We start from the raw sequence: 18,037 nt of genomic DNA, 5'->3' as shown, positions 1-18,037 counted from the left end.
GTACTTTGACATTTTCTTCTTGATTGGGATATATTTTTTACTAATTCATCCCTCTTATTTTCTCCTAGCCACGAACTGGATTGGTTTACGGAAGCTACAGGAGCTCGATGTTTCTGACAACAAACTGACAGAACTCCCTGCACTTTTCCTCCATTCTTTCAAATCGCTCAGTTGTCTAAACGTCTCCAGAAATAACCTGAAGGCGTTTCCAGATGCCTGGGCTTGCCCTTTGGTTAGTAACTTGCCAGAAACCGTGAAGGAAGCGGTCAGTCCCACAGCGCTGAGGGTGCACCGTGCTCCTCCCCTCGCTGTGCAGAGTTGTCCCATGTTATAGATGAGCGTGTCTGTCACTCAGCATCTGCAGCTGAGGGTCTCAGGCAGGTAACTCACCTGAGAGCCAGCCCCTCCGGCTTTGGGTTTGAGATCGGCACCATAGCACCTACGAGACTTTCCACAGCTACAGCCTGCAAATGGGATGGCCCGGGTCGAGTTCTATCCAAAAACGCGAGGCCATTCCTTAGGACAACCATAAAATAAGAATGAAGGAGAGAAGGCGTAGTCTGCCTGCATAGCACTCCCCTTCAAACGGTGGTTTTGTTTCTTGGCAAGTTTGCTTGTTAAAACAGATGGGACAGCATAAAGTATATTTGTGTTTTCTTGCTGTTATTTTTAACAGAAAATATGGAAATTCTCCATTCCTAACATTAATATTTCTAGTTTAAATATATATGCGTGTGGGGTGTAGGCTCCTCTGCAGAACACTGTCCTGAATCGTCCCGTTATTTTCAAGGACAATGGGCCAGGTGTCCTGGGGGAAGGGAGAAGACCACGAGCCACCTTGGTCTCCCCAGGAAACCTTTCCCACCCGTTCCTTGGAGCAAGGACAGGAAAACAGGGCAAGGAGAGTCTGCATGCGTGTGTGCTCAGTCGCTTCAGTCGAGTCTGACTCTTTTTGACCCCATCGACTGTAGCCCATCAGGCTCCTCTGTCCATGAAGACTTCCTGGCAAGAATATTGGAGTGGGTTCTTTACCGCTGAGCCACTAGGGAAGCCCAGGAATAGTCTGTAGCCTCTTAATTAGCTGAATTGTATTTATTACAGAGGTTTTTGTAATGGTCTTATTTTTAACATTAAATTTGGAAAGTCTTTCTCATAGAAACCCCTGCCTTTAAAAAGCTGATTAATTCTCTTTATTGTCATACTCCTAGAAATGTTGCAAAGCATCCAAAAATGCCCTGGAGTCTCTACCAGACAAAATGGCTGTGTTTTGGAAGAACCACTTGAAGGATGTGGACTTCTCAGAAAACGCACTGAAAGAAGTTCCCCTGGGACTTTTCCAGCTTGATGTGAGTCAAGTAATAGCACCTTATTTCTCATTTTCAGCTTTTGTAAGAAAACCACTCCACATTGCAGTTCTTTGTACTTCTTCAGAGCTTTTGAGACAAAGAAAAAATAAGTTGACAGAAAAGTTTAACCGTCAAGATCATGCATGGTTGTGTGCAAAGATTGAGAGGAAATGCGCAAAATGACCCAGCTCTGGGAGGAAGTGGGATGGTGGGTTTTTATTTCCAGGATTTTCTTTAATGTTGACAGTAAGCACAGCCCAGCAGCCCCTTGGACCTTCTGTGGCTTTGTTCCTTCCCAGCGCACGAGTGGGCCCTCCAGGCCCGCTGGCGCACAAGGCTCGGGCGGCACTGCCGTCGCGTCCCTGCTCCCTGCCCGGAAGCGGAAGAACTGGAATTGCTGGGCGTGAACTCAGGAAATGCCCTGTGCCAGAGCCCTGGCTGTGTGTGTCCCAGCAGGGCTGTTCCCAGACCTGTCTGCTTTTCCTGCTCCGGTGGGAACCTCTGAAAGTGCAGCATGGGTCCTATTCACCACTTGGTGCCCAGTGGGAACCTCTGAAAGCGCAGCATGGGTCCTAGTCACCACTTGGTGCCCAGTGGGAGCCTCTGAAAGCAGAGCGTGAGTCCTAGTCACCACTTGGTGCGCAGAGCCAGGCCTGGGTGGGGAACTCTCCATCACCCCAGAGGAGTCCGTGTCAAGCTGGCAGAGGTTCCGTGACCCGGGCGGGTCACCCTCAGTGTTGCTGCCGCTACCCGACCCCTGTCCAGGGTGTCACCTGGGCCAGCCCAGGGAGCCATCATGCTCTGCCCACCCTTCCTGCCCTGGCACTGTGGCCTCCAGGGCCTCAGACTTTTGCTATACCCAGGATGGGTCCACAAGTAATTGTCACTCTTAAGAAGTGTCAATTCATTCCTTTCATTCTGGAATAATTGCCTCACCTTGATCTGAAGGGAAGGATCTATTAACTGTCCCATTTGCCCTTTCTGCTATGATGTCAGGAGTCTGAAGACTCTGTGAGGCCTCTCACTGTTGGAATCCCTGTGAGAGTGAATTGGTTATAGCCGTTTGGTTTCCCTTCTGTTCCTCCACCCCTGTGGTGTCTACATCACCTTTGCCCTCTCTCCCTCTGCCGTAGGCCCTCATGTTCTTGAAGTTACAGGGAAACCAGCTGGTGGCACTCCCACCTCAAGAGAAGTGGACCTGCAGACAGCTCAAAACCCTGGATCTCTCCAGAAATCACTTTGGCAAGTAAGCAGGGGTCTCTGTCCCCGGTGAGCTCTCAGATGTGTGTGTGAGCCCAGTCACAGACCCGTGGGATGGCATCCCTGCGGGCTCGCTGAACGGCCATGACAAAGTCTGTTGACCAGGCAGCTGAAACAATAGGCGTGGATCCTCCCCCAGTTCCGGAAGCTGGAAGCCTGAGAGGGATGTAGCAGCAGGGCCGGTGTCTCCCGGGGCCTCTCCTCGGCACGCAGACAGCGGACCCTGTGTCGACGCAGTCTCCCCCGTGCCGTCTGTGTCCTGATCGCCTCTTCTTGTAAGGACACCAGGCAGACTGGATCCAGGCCCACGTTCATGACCTCATCTTAACTGGACAACCTACTTAAAGGCCGTGTCTCCAAATACCTCACATTCTCAGATGCTGGGGGTTAGGACTTCAACATGAGAATGGGTGGGACACCATTCAGCCCAGCACAGTACCCTACAGTTGCCAATATTTAAAGACTCCTGGAGACTCTCCCTGTATCAGCCTCAGTTGTCCTTCTGTTCAAAAGTTTTTGCCAGTCACTAGCCAGTATGTGTAGACTGAATAAAACGTACCCTCCAAGGTCTCCTTAGGAAGCCCAGCTTCCTTGTTCACTGGCTGAGGGCCACCACTGCGGCATCTCAGTGGGACTCACCCCTCTGAGAGAGCTCCCCCAGTGCAGAGAAAAGCAGCAGCCCCTGGAGCGGGCCTTCCTGCCAGGCTTGCCCTGCCTGAGACGGAAAAGCTCAGGAGTGGAAACCACCAGTCCTGCTGGCATTACGTTGTCTTCTCTGCTTTTTTTTTTTTTTTTTCCCCAAAAGACTTGTGAGCACAGCTGGTGCAGTTAGCAGACAGTGGCTGTCCACGCTTGCACATCGGCTGCAGGGGCCCCAGCACCCTTCTGGGGGTATTTTCTCCCTTCTTTCTGCGTGCCATTGCATAGTCACAGCCCAAGAAGAAATGTCTTTGCCGTGCTTTCCTCAAACCTGGATGTTTCTCCCCCCTACAGAAATGAAGACGTCCTTAAAACAAAGCGCATTTCCTTTTTCACCACCAGAGGCCGCCAGCGTTCGGGGACGGAGGCAGGTGTGTGTGTTGCGGCCGGGAGGTGAGAGGGCTGGGGGGAGCCCTGCAGGGAGACGGCTCCAGTGGGCTCTCGCCTGCAGTGCCCGGTGGAATGCCAGAGACGCCTGTGCTTGATCCGGGCTCCTGACTGTGCCCGTGGCTCGTGTCACCCAGATGGCCAATCTGTGTCCCACACCCCGCTTTCCTGTTTGCAGCCCAGTAAGTCTAGCAGCTCCTGCGTGTGGATGGCCTGCTGTGTGAGAACTGCCTTAGATACCTTGCATGTGTCAGTCTCTCTGTAACCATCACAGCATGACGTGGGTTGTGACTTTCCATCTTGCCAATGAGGAAACTGAGCCTCCGGAGTGTCTTTAATTCAGGCTTCCATAGCACAGCACCACTGACTGGGTGGCTTAACCAACGGAAATAGATTTTCTCTCGGTTTTGGAGGCTGGAAGTCCAAGGTCAGGGTGCACAGTGAGTTTCTGGTGAAGGCTCTCTTTCTGGCCTACAGACAGCTGCCTTCTTGCTCTGTCCTCCTATGGCAGAGAGAGCCCACCGATGTCTCTTCTTATAAGGACAGTAACACCATTGTGGGGCCACCCTCATGAGCTCATCTAAACTTGGTCACCTTCCAAAGACTTCGTCTCCTAATGCCATTGCGCTGGGGGTCAGGGCCCCCACTCACGGATGTGAGGGACCCGATTCAGTCTGAGCACAGGGGTAACTGATGTGGGCAGGGGCTGCTGAGCGGGAGAGCCAGGCCAGCGCCGTGAGTGTCGGCCCTGGGCCTGGGGGCATTGCTCTCCTGCCTCCACACCACGGCTTCCTGTGAGGCGCCCGTGGAAACACCACGGTCCTGGGTCCTGCAGGCTGTCCTAGCTACACTGAGGCTCTAGAGGAGCTCAAGGTCTTCCTCCAGACTCATCAGAAACAGAACCTTTTCTAGAGGGTTGGGACCGGCCACATGACAAGGCCAGTTCCGCAGAGAACGTTTCTAGGAACATAGTTCTTTTAGTTCTTGATTTCTGTAGGGTACAGCGAGAGGTGTGGACTGTCCCTCTCGTTCAGTCACCAGCCCTCTTTTTTAATCTGAAAGTCAGGAGTTCTAAAGCCGTCAACACTCACAGATATATCCCTGTGGATACTATCCAATGGAACCAATATTTAGGTTATTTTAGGCGTAATGTAACTTTTTTCTTCAGCTTGATTGATCTATCTTGACAACTGCTTTTTAAGTGTAGGTGGTGTCAGGTGGGAATAAGAATGCCACAGAGGCCAAGACACATTTACAGGAGGTGAACTAAACAGTCGACCTACTTGTTGCCCTTTTTTGCTGATTATATATGATTGAAAAAAGAATGTATCATAGTGAAACAGAGAAGAGTCCAAAAATAGAAATTTAGTATGACACAAGTGGCATTTCAATTCAGTGGGCAAAAGAATGTTTTATTGTTTTAATAAATAGTGCTTATATAACTGCTTGTCCAGCTGAAAGAAGGGAAAACACAGCATGAGGTGCCCACCTTACATCAGTTACAAATATCTCCATGCAGATGGAGATAAGCTCCATGCAGCTTGAAGCATAAAAGAAAAAAGAAAATAACATTTAAGAGCATAAATATATAATTTGAGTGTAGGCAGATGGAAATCCAAGAGTAATTTTTTAAAAAGCAAAATCTTTAGCATTGTAAAAAAATGGGAAAACTTTGTTCAATAAAAGGCATCGTAAGCAAAGGCATAATGCAAACAGACCGAGAGGAAATATTTGCAACAAAAATTGTTGCAACATAAACTGGCTTAAGTCCCTAATATACAAAGACAGCTTACAAATTGACTTTTTTTTTTAAAGTCAACCCAATAGGCAGAAACTGGGCAATGGATATAAACAGTTCACAGGAAAGGAAGTCCAGATGGCCCAGGAAGAAACAGAAAGGCCTCGAACCTCGCTACTAGGGAAATGCAATTTGGAATTTCATAACTGATCCTTTTCAAAACAAAGAGCCTTAGGACTTTGGAAATTGAGTCCAGACCTGAGGATTTCACTTGGAAGGAAGGAAAAGCAAGCATTTTTTGTCTCATGGAACCCAAACAGGCTGACAGGCAGGAGAAGGGCTGCTGGTGGACCTCAGCTGCACTCCCACTGAGGCAGGCCAAGCCTCGGGAGTTGGAGTGGACTAGGAGGGTGTCTCTAGTCCAGAAACGCAGACCGTGCCGGTGCCTCAGGAGGTGGACCAGCACTCCCCGGGGACCAGCCGCTTTTTCATGAAACCACCAGAGTGCAAGACCAGAGGCGCACGGGGCCCAGCGGGGCAGAAACACGCACCATGCCCTGAAAAGTGGCCCTGCGGTGGCCAGTAGGGGCGTGGCTGGAGCTGGGGAGGACCCAGCCCTTGGGAGGCTCCCTGGCAGGGGTGGGGGCGCTGTGCTGTCCGCACGCAACAAGAGCCCTGTGATTTTGTGATTTTATCTGGAGAGTTGAGGCCCGTGCCTGGGAGAAAGGGAGAGATGCTTTTCCTAGGAGGGTTGTTCTCTCGGGCTGTTGACCTGGGGTAAGGCATCATCTTTACTTGTTTGAAGATGGATAGAAAACTCCAAGTAGATTTATGTACATTCAAGTAGTCACATTGGCGCAGTGGTCTTGTCCAAAAATAATTTGGATGGCCATTTTTGCAGTAAAATTCAGACCAGCTGAGTCATAAATAACGTTTGAATAAGTAATTACAGTTCATAAATACCTCGAGCTGTGCTCTCTGCCCAGCCCGGTTTTCAGAGTTTCCATTCTGGGCCAAGAGGTCTGTGACAGGTGTTGTCTCTGTTTAGAGGACAAGTCCCTATTCCATCTGTCTGTTTCTTAAAGAGGCTTCTTAAACACCAAGGTGAAACTAAATATGGAAACTGCAGAGGCCATGTGTTTAGAACGTGTTCTCTGGGAAGAAAGTGGGTCTTTCTTGATGGTTTTTTTTTTTTTTTCATGCAAATTAGGGCAGGGTGAAGTTGATCATTCTTGTTCATTTAAAAAAAATCAACACTTTTTGAACATTTTTCTTATAGAACAAGGATTAAGAACAAAGCTGTCCTTAGGAGTCTGTTGCACATTTATTTCTGTAGGGGCCACTGTGTTGAATCCCATTCATGTGGTATTAGCTGGGCAAACTATCCAGGCGCCAATATCAGTATTCTGTTATCGTCTCTCCCAGAACATTCTCTGATGCCAGGTTACCCTGTTACCATTGAGACTGCGTCTACATGTGTGGAGAAAAGCCAGAGTTAAGGGAGGAGCTGTGATCCAGGGCAGAGGCATCGTTTCAGCCCCACAAAAGAATTCCAGCTTCTCTATCTTGTGTGTCTGGCAGAGACCTGGCTGAGACCTGGCTGAGAGGGCTTTGAGGCAGTTGTTTTATCTTGAATTTGAGCTGAAAGGGACCCTCAAGGGGGTGCTCACCTGCCCCCATTCTCCCTGCCTCAGGAGAGAGGAGAAGGCGCTTCAGAGATTCTGTTGCAATCCGACCCTCTGATTCCTATCAGTTTCCAAGCTTTCCCCACGTTCTTTCTCAACTCATACACTCTGGTGCGGTAGAAACAGCAAATTTGCTGTAATTTTAATAGGAACCTCAAAACCAGCATAATTACTGAAATCACTTAAATGTACTAGAGAGTTGACTTGTTCCTTGGAAGCATAAAAACCAAGTCCACATTATTATTTTTCAGTTAACTGGCTTTTTTTCAATTAAAGTAATAAATGCATTAATATACGGTAAACAGAATTTCTGAACTGCACCCAAGGGTGTGGAGTGAATGGTCAGTCTTCCAGTGTTACCAAACTGAACTCGGGTCCACTCACCCGTGTCCAGCAAAGACCACGTAGCGACGCCGGGTCGTGGCGAAGGCAAGTGCAGCGTTTCTTGCAGGTGCCTGTCTAGGCAAGCAAGCTGTCCAGGCAGCTAGTGCTCATGGGCTTGAACTCCCCAAAGGTTCTCAGGGAAAGGTTTCTAAAGACAGGGCGAGGGAGGGGGATTGCGGGGGGTGGGAGCAGCTCACGGACATTCACCTGACTGATTGGTGGTGAGGCCGTCGGGAGTCAGCATCCACTTTGTGGTTCCGACCAGTCTGGGGTCTACGTGCTTGTCTACAGCACGCAGTTAACTGCTTCCACCTGCCGGAGGTCTCAGACTGCAAAACAGCTTGAAATATTCATGACTCAGAATATTCTCTATAGCCCTTGAGGAGGAACTAAAGCTCCTTGACTTTGTTTAATGGATGAATTATTATTATTTTGGCTTGCTTGGCTGTTTTCCTTTGTTTCTGTACTTTCTCAACTTCTCTGATGAAAAGTACTCTTTTGAGCTGGGGAAGCCTAGAAGGCCCCAGTTTTTCTACAGACAAGAGGCGAGCAGAGGACGTGGGGTTGGGGTGGGCTATTCTGGGAAAGCCCCATAGGGTCCTGCTCAGTTACACCAGTGATCTTCTCCAGAGAGAACTACGGAACTTAACGTGTCTGTGGTAGCAATTGCATTTGTGTCTGACATGCACTGTAACACATATGTAATGTATGTATTTGTAGTGTATATACACATGGTGATAACATGTAACATGTATACATATTAATGTGTGTGGTATATGTGTGCATGTATATAACATGTGCATGCACATAACTTCATGTAACAAAAGTAAGCATGTAGGCATGTGTGTTGTGTACACATGCACATAGCATCATATAGCGTGCATAATTATGCACACATGCATATAACATATCTAAGTGCATGGGGGGCTGCTTTTTCACATGTCTGTACACTTTTTATGGTACACAAATTTAGGCTTCTGGATATCTGCTTCCACACCTTGCTTTTTTGATTTACCAGTATCTCTTGTGTATCTCCTCATACCTATACATGTAGACCCACCCCGTGCTTTGTAATAATTGTATAGAATCCCATTATTCATTTAACCAACTCCTTGTGGGTGGACATACAAGCTGTCTTCTACCTTTGTTACTGCAAACTGTGCCACTGAGCGTCCTTGTTCTCACATCTTTGCCACACATGCTAGGATGTCCGTAGGACCATTTCCTAGAGTTGGAATCCCTGGGTTGGTGAGATGAGCACCTCATTCTGATAGATTTGTCAAGATACCCTCTAGAGGTTATACCAGTGCATGCACCCACCTGGCCTCCATGCTGTCATGGCCCAGAATTCTCTTCCAATGTACAGTCTGCTTCGCCATTTCTTTGCAGCGTGTGTACTTGAATTTCCCGCCTTCCTAAGTGAGTCTTTGGAAGTCCTCTGTCTGAACGACAACCACCTGGATGCAGTCCCGCCCTCAGTTTGCCTACTGAAGAGCTTATCAGAACTCTACTTGGGGAAGTAAGTACACAGCCAGTGCCGCTGCACCGGCCCTTCAGCCCAGGAAGCAGAATGTCCTTGTGTGAACCATCCAAGGACACAGGAGCCAGGGAGACACTATCTACATACCAAGAAGCAGCAGTTGGATTTTCAGAGCCCGACTTAGTCCAAGAGGTAGGGGAGGGGGAGGTAGGGGTGGCTGTGCAAGGACGTCTTCCTTGCTATTTCACTCATTTGTAATGGGAAGAGCGGCTCAATCATCCATCCTTTCATTCACTGAGTACCTACTGCCCAATAGTGCTGAAGGATTCAGACAGTGTGCAAAATAATTCAGGCTACGTTGCCTTGTCTCAAAGAGGTAGCGATCATCTTTATGACAGTGTAATTAATTGAAGAGATGGGGAAGTTGGGGGAGGGACCCTGTTCTAACCCATGGGGATTTGCAGAAGACAGAGCTGCCATTGTAGCACTGGCTTCCCAGGGGAAAAGGCTTTGGAAAAGCATGCGTGTTCAGTTGCACAGTCTGATTCTTTGCAGCTCCATGGACTGTTGCCTGCCAGGTTCCTCTGTCCATGGAATTTTCTAGGCGAGAATACTGGAGTGGCTTGCCTTTTCCTGCTCCAGGGGATCTTCCCAACCCAGGGATTGAACCTGCGTTTCTTGCATCTCCTGCATTGGCAGGCAGGTTCTTTACCACTGGTGCCACTTGGAAAGTCTTTGGAATTAGTATTTAAATGAAACACTTGAAATCAGGGCCCAAGATATTTGGTTTGGGGTACAGATTGTCAGTGGCCCCCACAGGCCCTGGAGGCTGACAGGCTGCTGTGTGCGTGTTCTCCTGCGGTGTGTGTGCGCGTGTTCTCCCGCGGTGTGTGCGTGTGTTCTCCCGTGGTGCGTGCGCATGTTCTCCCACGGTGTGTGCGTGTGTTCTCCTGCGGTGTGTGCGTGTGTTCTCCTGCGGTGTGTGTGCGTGTTCTCCCGCAGTGTGTGCGTGTGTTCTCCCGCAGTGTGTGCGTGTGTTCTCCTGCGGTGTGTGTGCGTGTTCTCCCGTGGTGTGTGTGTGTGTTCTCCTGTGGTGTGTGTTCTCCCATGGTGTGTATGTGTGTTCTCCTGTGGTGTGTGTGTGCTCCCATGGTGTGTTTATGCCCTCAGCAATCCTAGCCTCCGAGAGCTCCCTCCTGAGCTGGGGCAGCTGGGGAACCTCTGGCAGTTGGACATTGAAGACCTGAATATCGTCAACGTGCCTGCAGAGATCAGAAAAGAAGGTAGGGCTTCCTCAGCATCACAAGCCCCGCCTCCCAGGGAAAGATGCTCAAGTCTAGCTGCTAAGGACCTGGAGTAGACACTCCTGGGGACCCGTGGAGCCTCCATCCAGCTCCCACATTTGGGAAGATGCTGCCAAGTTCTCCAGAACTAGGATGCTGTCTTTAGGTCCCTGACTTTTAGATTTCACTTTTGGGGTGAATTGTATCACACCTTCTCTCCATAGACCCAAAAGTCTTCTCAGTTCATCCCATTAGAATACACAGAAGGTGCTCCTTCATTCAGGACTTTGTTTCTCAAGAACTGTGAGTGTGTTCCCTGCTCTGTGTCAGCAGCAGCATCTCCTTTGCCCCGCTGTGGTTTTGCACAGGCCCCAAAGCAATGCTGTCTTACCTGCGTGCTCAGCTGCGGAAAGCAGAGAAGTGCAAGCAGATGAAGATGATCATCGTGGGTCCGCCGCGTCAGGGCAAGTCCACCCTCCTGGAGATCTTACAGACGGGGAGGGCCCCCCAGGTGGTACACAGCGAGGCCACCATCAGGACCACCAAGTGGGAGCTGCAGAGGCCGGCTGGCTCGAGAGCCAAGGTCAAGGATGATTGGCGTGCAGAGTCCCTGTGGGAGGGAGGGTGCGCTCAGGGCCCCTGCTTCCTCCTCTCCAGAGAGCCCAGGACTTTCTCTGCCCAGTGTCTGAGTCCCAGGATATTTGCAAGAGTCGTCATGTACTGTTTCAAACCAGCTCCTGCCAAGGACAGTGAATCATCTCTTAAATGTCCTTGTATTTTTTCTCTTATAGCTGAGCTGAGGTTCCAGGCCAGTGGTTCCAGGCCTGGCTGACAGTTAGACTTCTTTGATGAGCTTTTAAAGATCACAGTGCCCAGGCCTCATCAGCTCTAACCCCAAGGACTGTGATTCAGACAGCCTGGGACAGGGCCCTTCCCCATGGTGGAGAATGAACTACCACTATAGAAGTGAGACACACCAGTACCTACCCCTAGCAGGAAGGCCGAGAAGGCAGCCCCGGAACAAAGGCCCTGTCCTCCTTGACACCTGCTTTCACCCCAAGTTCTGAAAAGTCCAGTTTCTAAACCCTATTTTAAATGAGTCCTTCAATGAACCTGTTAATCATCCTGTTTTCCATTCAGTATGAGACAGATGAAAGCAAGAATTGTCTTACACTTGAATCAGAGAAGGGAGCCTGTTTTATCCCAGCCCAAGGGATGGGCACGTGCCAGTGATGCCTCCCTTACCTGTTGCTGTGTTTATGGTATACACGTGGCCACACAGGGACACAGACACAAAGAGTTTATTTGTGGAAAATAAACTCAGCAGCCTTGAGGCCAGAGGCTGCGTGATGTTCCCCATGGCCTGGAAACCAATTTTGTTGCAGAGTCTTTCATACAAAATCACTTCGCAAGTCAAGGAAATCCAATTTGAGTCATTAGGCATTTAAGCTGAATGTCTATTTTTTTATAACTTAAAAAATCTCTTTCATTGGAAGATAATTGCTTTACAATGTTTTGGTTTCTGCCATATGTCAATCAGTCATAACTGTGTTTGTGTGTGTGTGTATATATATATATATATATATCTCCTCTCCCACTTGAGCCTCCCTCCACCACCCCTCTAGGTCACACAGAATACCAAGTTGGGCTCCTTGTGTTATGGAAAGTCCCCAAAAATCTAGCAATAAAACTACCATGAAAAGTGAAAATGAAGGTCGCTAAGTCGTATCCAACTCTTTGAGACCCTATGGACCATACAGTCCATGGAATTCTCCAGGCCAAAATACTTTCCCTTCTCTAGGGGATCTTCCCAACCCAGGGATCGAGCCCAGGTCTTCCACATTGCAGGTGGATTCTTTACCAGCTGAGCCATGAGGGAAGCCCATCCCAGCAATCCCACTACTGGGCCTATACCCTGAGGAAACCACCATTCAAAAAGATACATATACCCCAAAGTTCACTGCAGCACTGTTTACAATAGCCAGGGCATGGATGCAACCTAGATGTCCGTCAGCAGATGAATGGATAAAGAACTTGTGACACATATACACAATGGACTATTACTTAGCCCATAAAAAGGAATGAATCTGAGTCAGTTGTAGTGAGGTGGGTGAATGTTGATACGGACTCGGAAACTAGTTCTCTGGAGAGTGGAGATCTTCCCACTAGGGCCGGAACAGCGGAATAATTAACACCAGCACGTCCCCCTTCCCAAGAAAACCCCAGAAGTGAACCTAGGTAACGCATGTCCAAAGGTTTTTGAAAGTAACCAGAATCTCTGGATTCTCTCCTACTTTTTTGAGCTGTTATTCTGTGTCGCTTTTTTCCAGCTGTTCTTCAGCAAATAGCTGTCTTGAGGTTTGAGGAGTGACCGCCCCCCGCCCCCCACCACTTCCTTTCTGCCATCATTCACGTTTCCGCCTACCCTTTTCAGTGAAGGACAACCACCTGATCTTGTGAATGCTCAGTTCTGTAACTCTCTGTGTGGCCGGGCCTTAAGCCAGCTTAGAACAGCTGTCCATTTTCATCTTTTTTACCGAAAAAGCCGGTCAGCACGCTGTTTTGGAGGCCAACCTGCATCATGGTGGGAATGATTCTTTGCCACCAAGAAGCGCAGCTCGGGCCAGACTCTGACCTCATAGCGCTATACAGAAACCTCTGTTCACACAGCCTTCCCCCGAAGCCCCGCAGCTGACCTGTTAGCGTGCTCCGTCAGGGCCCTGTGCCACCGCCCTCTGGCCGGTGCGTCTGCGTGGCCTTGCCCGCGCTCAGACGGAGCGTCAGTCTTGCTATGATTGCTGCCAGAAGCCTCAGGCTCCTCTGACAGGCGTCCCCTCACCTCCCGCACCTCAGACGGATACAGACAGCACCCTCCTGTGCTCCACAGATGCCCCCGCCCGAGGGAGCCAGCCGTCCATCCCCCACTGCTCCCGCAGCAGGAGATAGAACCCCCCAGAGCCCACCTCTGTCCCTGCTGCTGGACCCCCTTCTGTCCCTCAGACGGCTGGTCACTGAGACACACAGTAGAGTGGGCGGTGATTTTCTGCAGCTGCGCCTTTTCCAGACCCCCGTGTGCGACGTGCTGAGGGATCAGTTCTCTCAGAGGGACTGGCTAACGCCCTGGTTGCTAAAGTGTCTCCCTGTCGCTGCCCTGTTGCTCAAGTAGGTTGAGTCTGTGGAGTTCACCGTCTGGGACATCGGCGGCCCCGCCAGCATGGCCACGGTCAACCAGTGCTTCTTCACGGACAAGGCCCTGTACGTGGTGGTCTGGAACCTGGCTCTGGGGGAGGAGGCCGTGGCCAGCCTTCAGTTCTGGCTGCTCAACATCGAGGTGAGGGGGCCCCCGCCCTCCAGCCTTCAGTCCTCAGGACGTCGCAGGTGCCCAAGCACTTCTCAGGGGTGGGGTGGGGCACAGAAGACGGGTAGGGAGACCCAGGGTGCGCTTAGCTGCACTGTCACGGAGGCCCTAGGATCACAGATCGCCGTGAAACGCAGCCTTCTGTCCCTCCTCCGCTACATGGTTGATGGTGCCCTTGTCCTTTGCTGCTTCCTTCGGTGTAAGAGCCCCGCATCTTGGACCCAGGAGGGGAACAGGGCTCTCCTCCTGCAGTGGAAAGTTGATGTGGGCCAGGAGGTGGGGTGCGGTCTGAAGGAATCAGAGGTAGAGACCCCAGGGAAGAGTCGAGGGCCCTCACACACCCCTGGCGTGCAGCAGGCCCTCGAAGTTTACAGAGAGGAGTTCAGGGGCGCCGGCTGAGGGTTGTGGGCGTCCGGGGTTGACACACCCACCGCCCAGGGGACTGTTCCCATCCTCAGCCCAGACTCTCTCTTGCAGGCCAAGGCCCCAAATGCTGTGGTGCTGGTGGTGGGAACACATCTGGACTTAATTGAAACCAAATTCCGCGTGGAGAGGATCGCCACTCTGCGCGCCTACGTGCTGGCCCTCTGCCGCTCGCCCTCTGGGTCCAGGGCCACCGGCTTCCCGGACATCACGTGTAAACACCTGCAGTGAGTGTCCCACGGCATCCTGTGCACCCAGCCTCTCGGGGCTGTGGCTGCCCGCCCCTCGCTGTCCGTCTCTCCAGAGACAGCTGCTCTGCCCACAGGGGGCTCCCGAAGGGGGGCTTTGATCCTCTGGAGCCCCGTCCAGGGTGAAGTGTGGCAGCTTCAGCCTGAGCAAGATGAGGCGCTGCCCGAGGACCTGCAGGCCAGGGCCTGGAGACGCTGTCTGAACTTCCCGTCTGGGTCTCCCCACCGCCACGCTCAGCACTGTGTGCGCGGCCCCAGTGGCACCAGCAAACAGGAGCTCACACACCACCCAGCACACTGTTGGTCTCTGAGCAACAACAGCCCCCAGGCGTGGCCCTGGGCCGCCTGTTGGGTCCGAGTGGTCTTGAGGGCTGGGATGGGCAAGGGTGCCGCGGAGGGGTGACATGGGCACACTGGAAAGACTGAGGCGCCACACCATGGTCCCCCAGCTCCGTGCCCTGCACCGCGTCAGGCCTCAGTATGTCTCTGTGTCTGTCTGTCATGAGCTTTCTCAACTTGCCGGTATTTGGGATGGAACCTTTGGGAAAACAGAGACCCTGCCGTGCTGATCAGAGAGGGGGGTCTGGTGAGTGTGCACGCTTCGTTTTTGTACCCACAGCGAACTCTCCTGTAAGAGCTTGGAAGGTCAGGAAGGGCTGCGGCAGCTCATTTTCCAGGTCACGTGCAACATGAAGGACGTGGGCAGCACCATCGGCTGTCAGCGACTTGCAGGGAGGCTGGTAAGTACCTCTCATCCCCTGGAAGTGGGGAAGCTGGTGGGTTCCCCTCATCCCCAGGAAGCAGGGAAGCTGGTGGGTATGCCTCATTCCCAGGAAGCTAGTGGGTACCCCTCATTCCCAGGAAGCAGGAGGCTGGTGGGTTCCCCTCACCCCCTGGAAGCCAGAAGGGCCCGCTCTCTGCCTGTCAGGGGGTCTGCACCTCCCTCTCCCCCCTGCCCTGAGGCACATTGCTGTGCACGCTGTGGATCAGGCCCTGAGGCCCCTCTGTGAGCGGTTTCTAGAGGTGGGGGGCCGTGGCAGAGACAGCCCACCTGCCCGGTCTTCAGGAGGCGGGCGGGCGGCCCCAAGCCCCGAGGGCCCAGCCTTGCCCTCCCGCCCCAGATCCCCAGGAGCTACTTGAGCCTCCAGGAGGCTGTGCTAGCAGAGAAGCAGCACCGCAGCCTGAGTGACGATGTGCAGTACCTGACAGACCGGCAGCTAGAGCAGCTGGTGGACCAGATGCCCTGCAGTGACATCCAGGACTACGAGGACCTGCAGTCTGGTGGGCAGCAGCGAGGGTGGGCCGGGCGGGCGGGCCGCAAGGGCTCAGCTGGGTGCCAGCAGGCACAGCCATGGGCGGGGTCCTGGGGAGGGGCACCCAGACTTTTCATTGCTCTGCGTGTGTTTTCAAATGACGGCAAAGACTTCAGCTATCGATTTGGGGTGGCAAATCCATTTTAACGTGTATGCAGATTTGCACAGATGGAATGCATGAATTATGGAGGTCAGTACGTTGGCCTCTTGAGAACCTGTGAGGAGGTAGCTGACTGCTGCAAAGGGCCCCATGTGTTGGGAGCTTCCTAAGAAGAATCTGTGGCCTGGCCGCCCTAGGAGGAGGTCACCCAGAGCCCCTTCTGCCCTTTGTTTGACACTGCCCTCTCCTCTCCTCCCCGGGCAGCCATCAGCTTCCTCATTGAGACGGGCTCCCTGCTGCACTTCCCGGACACCAGCCACGGCCTGAGGAACCTCTACTTCCTCGACCCCATCTGGCTTTCCGAGTGTCTGCAGAGGATCTTCAACATCAAGGGCTCTCGGTCAGTGGCCAAGAATGGGGTGATCAGAGCCGAGGACCTTCGGCTGCTGCTGGTTGGTACGGGCTTCACGAAGCAGACAGAAGAGCAGTACTTCCAGTTCCTGGCCAAATTTGAGATCGCCCTGCCCGTCGCCAATGACAGGTGAGGCGACAGACTGGGCCGAGCCGGCTGTTCCCCGCAGGAGGGAATTAAGGCCGGGGCCCCTGGTGGCCTGACAAGGTTTCCAAGGATGGGACCTCACAGGAGCTGCCTGCCTGGGCTGGGGCAGGGTGGTCGGGCTCAGCCGGTCCCGGCTGGCTGCTTCTCCCTGTGCCTTGGGTGTCTCTGTTCAGAGGGTTCAAAGAAACCCATTTATTGGAAAGGCGTAGGAAAACATGTAAGCATGGCAGTGGCCTTAAAAGTAGCTTTGGGGAGTTCATGCTTTGGGCGGTTGATTGGTTGATCAGGGCTGAGGACCTTCAGCTGCTGCTGGTTGGCACGGGCTTCACGAAGTGTGCATGCTAACCATCTAGCCCAGTTTCAAAATGCAGGGAGGGCAAGGACTCGAGGGGCATGTGGGTTCAATCTAACAAAGCTCTGGCTTTGTTCTCAGAGCCTCCTTTCTCTACTTCAGTTTCAGCCGTTTCCTGGGTCTGATGCTGATGTTGACCATGAGGCAGTAGCCAGGATGCCAAATCTCCAGACCCTTTTGATGTCTGTCTTGGAACACAGCACCACCGGCCCCTTAACCCCAGAGCTCCAGGGGAACACCCTCTGGACTCTCAGGGGGCTGGCCTGGCCCCTGTGTGGCCAGCCGAACAATTCCATCAGCACCAACTGGGTCTCTTGGGAGCCAACTCTAGGCCATCTCTGCCTGAGCTCCCACCCACATTTCCACTTGGTCTAATGACTGTGGGAGGGGCCTCAGTCCTTCCTGCTTTAGCCCCACGGGGACCAAGAGTGAGTCCTAAAAAGAGAAACCCTAAAGAGGAATTCAGAATCCACATGACCCCTCACATCCTGGCCAGGGTGTGTCCTTGACTTTGGCCCTTGGTAAAGCAGCCTGTGAGTTTACAGCATTGGCGGAATTTGACAGTTTTGTGATTATTTTATCAACAGGTTAGAGGAATGCGGAAATACTCTCACTCTGTAAAAGCAACTGCCTCTTTTTTTCCTCATATGTAAAATAGAAATAATACAATCACCTACTAGTATTATAGTCAATGTGAGGATTAAATCAGAGAGTACATATAAACTATGAAACGTTATCTCTTGCACCTTTGAGCTTCCAGGACATCAAGGATTATCAGTGCTGTTATTGTTACTATCTTTGCGTTAAGTACTCATAGTCAGTGGTGTCTAGTTCCATCTAAAGTCAGGAGTGTCTGAGCATTATATCTACCTCTAAGTGTAGATATAATGGGTCCCTTGTACCCCAGAGACAAGGAGTTTCAGCTGTTTGCACCATAAGCTTTTATATGATCAACAAAAACAAAGGCATTTGCTGCTCCTTTTAGAGCATGGCTTTCAACCTGCAGTCCCTGGGAAAACCTTCCAAGGTTTCTAAACCTCTCTCTACACTTCAGAGTTTTTGTGCTTCTTCCAGGCAGGGATGCACTGGCTCTCAGCACTTGGGGAAGGCTCCGGCCCAACTGCTGAGACAGCCTCAGGGATGTATCATGGACTGGCTCCGCCGTAGTGCAAACCCCATGCAGTGCCCAGGTCTTTGTGGCTTTCTAGTCGGCAGGCACATGAAGAACTCCCCTCTTAGTTCCCCAAGCCCACACCTTTGGCAGCCCTGCCCTGTTAGCGGTTGCTCTCAAGCCAGTGCCAGTGGTTTCGCCCAGGGCTCTGCTCACGTTGAGAGGGGCTTCCTTTGCCCATCAGTTTAAACCTCTTAACTTGCCATGCTGACTTTTAAGTCATCTGTACCTTCAAAAATATTGAACACCTG

The 18,037-nt window shown here is 51.7% G+C and overlaps 1 protein-coding gene across 6 annotated transcripts in view; it reads left to right on the top strand.

Annotated features, from left to right (window-relative positions):
• LRRK1 (leucine rich repeat kinase 1) overlaps positions 1-18,037 on the top strand; it is a 134,953-nt gene that overhangs the window by 87,785 nt on the left and 29,131 nt on the right. For all 6 annotated transcript variants that reach the window (XM_070775003.1, XM_019983734.2, XM_070775000.1 and 3 more), the window contains 12 exons: positions 69-232; positions 1,209-1,346; positions 2,480-2,592; positions 3,600-3,676; positions 8,889-9,018; positions 10,150-10,262; positions 10,631-10,845; positions 13,429-13,593; positions 14,098-14,270; positions 14,911-15,031; positions 15,413-15,572; positions 15,969-16,245. In XM_070775003.1, coding sequence (XP_070631104.1) covers positions 69-232; positions 1,209-1,346; positions 2,480-2,592; positions 3,600-3,676; positions 8,889-9,018; positions 10,150-10,262; positions 10,631-10,845; positions 13,429-13,593; positions 14,098-14,270; positions 14,911-15,031; positions 15,413-15,572; positions 15,969-16,245 — 1,846 coding nt within the window. The remainder of the gene's footprint in view (positions 1-68; positions 233-1,208; positions 1,347-2,479; positions 2,593-3,599; positions 3,677-8,888; positions 9,019-10,149; positions 10,263-10,630; positions 10,846-13,428; positions 13,594-14,097; positions 14,271-14,910; positions 15,032-15,412; positions 15,573-15,968; positions 16,246-18,037) is intronic.

Source organism: Bos indicus, chromosome 21 (genome assembly GCF_029378745.1).
Source record: "Bos indicus isolate NIAB-ARS_2022 breed Sahiwal x Tharparkar chromosome 21, NIAB-ARS_B.indTharparkar_mat_pri_1.0, whole genome shotgun sequence".
Classification (NCBI taxonomy): domain Eukaryota; kingdom Metazoa; phylum Chordata; class Mammalia; order Artiodactyla; family Bovidae; genus Bos; species Bos indicus.
The sequence above is the reverse complement of the archived record's forward strand: the minus strand, read 5'-3'. Positions and strand labels throughout refer to the sequence as shown.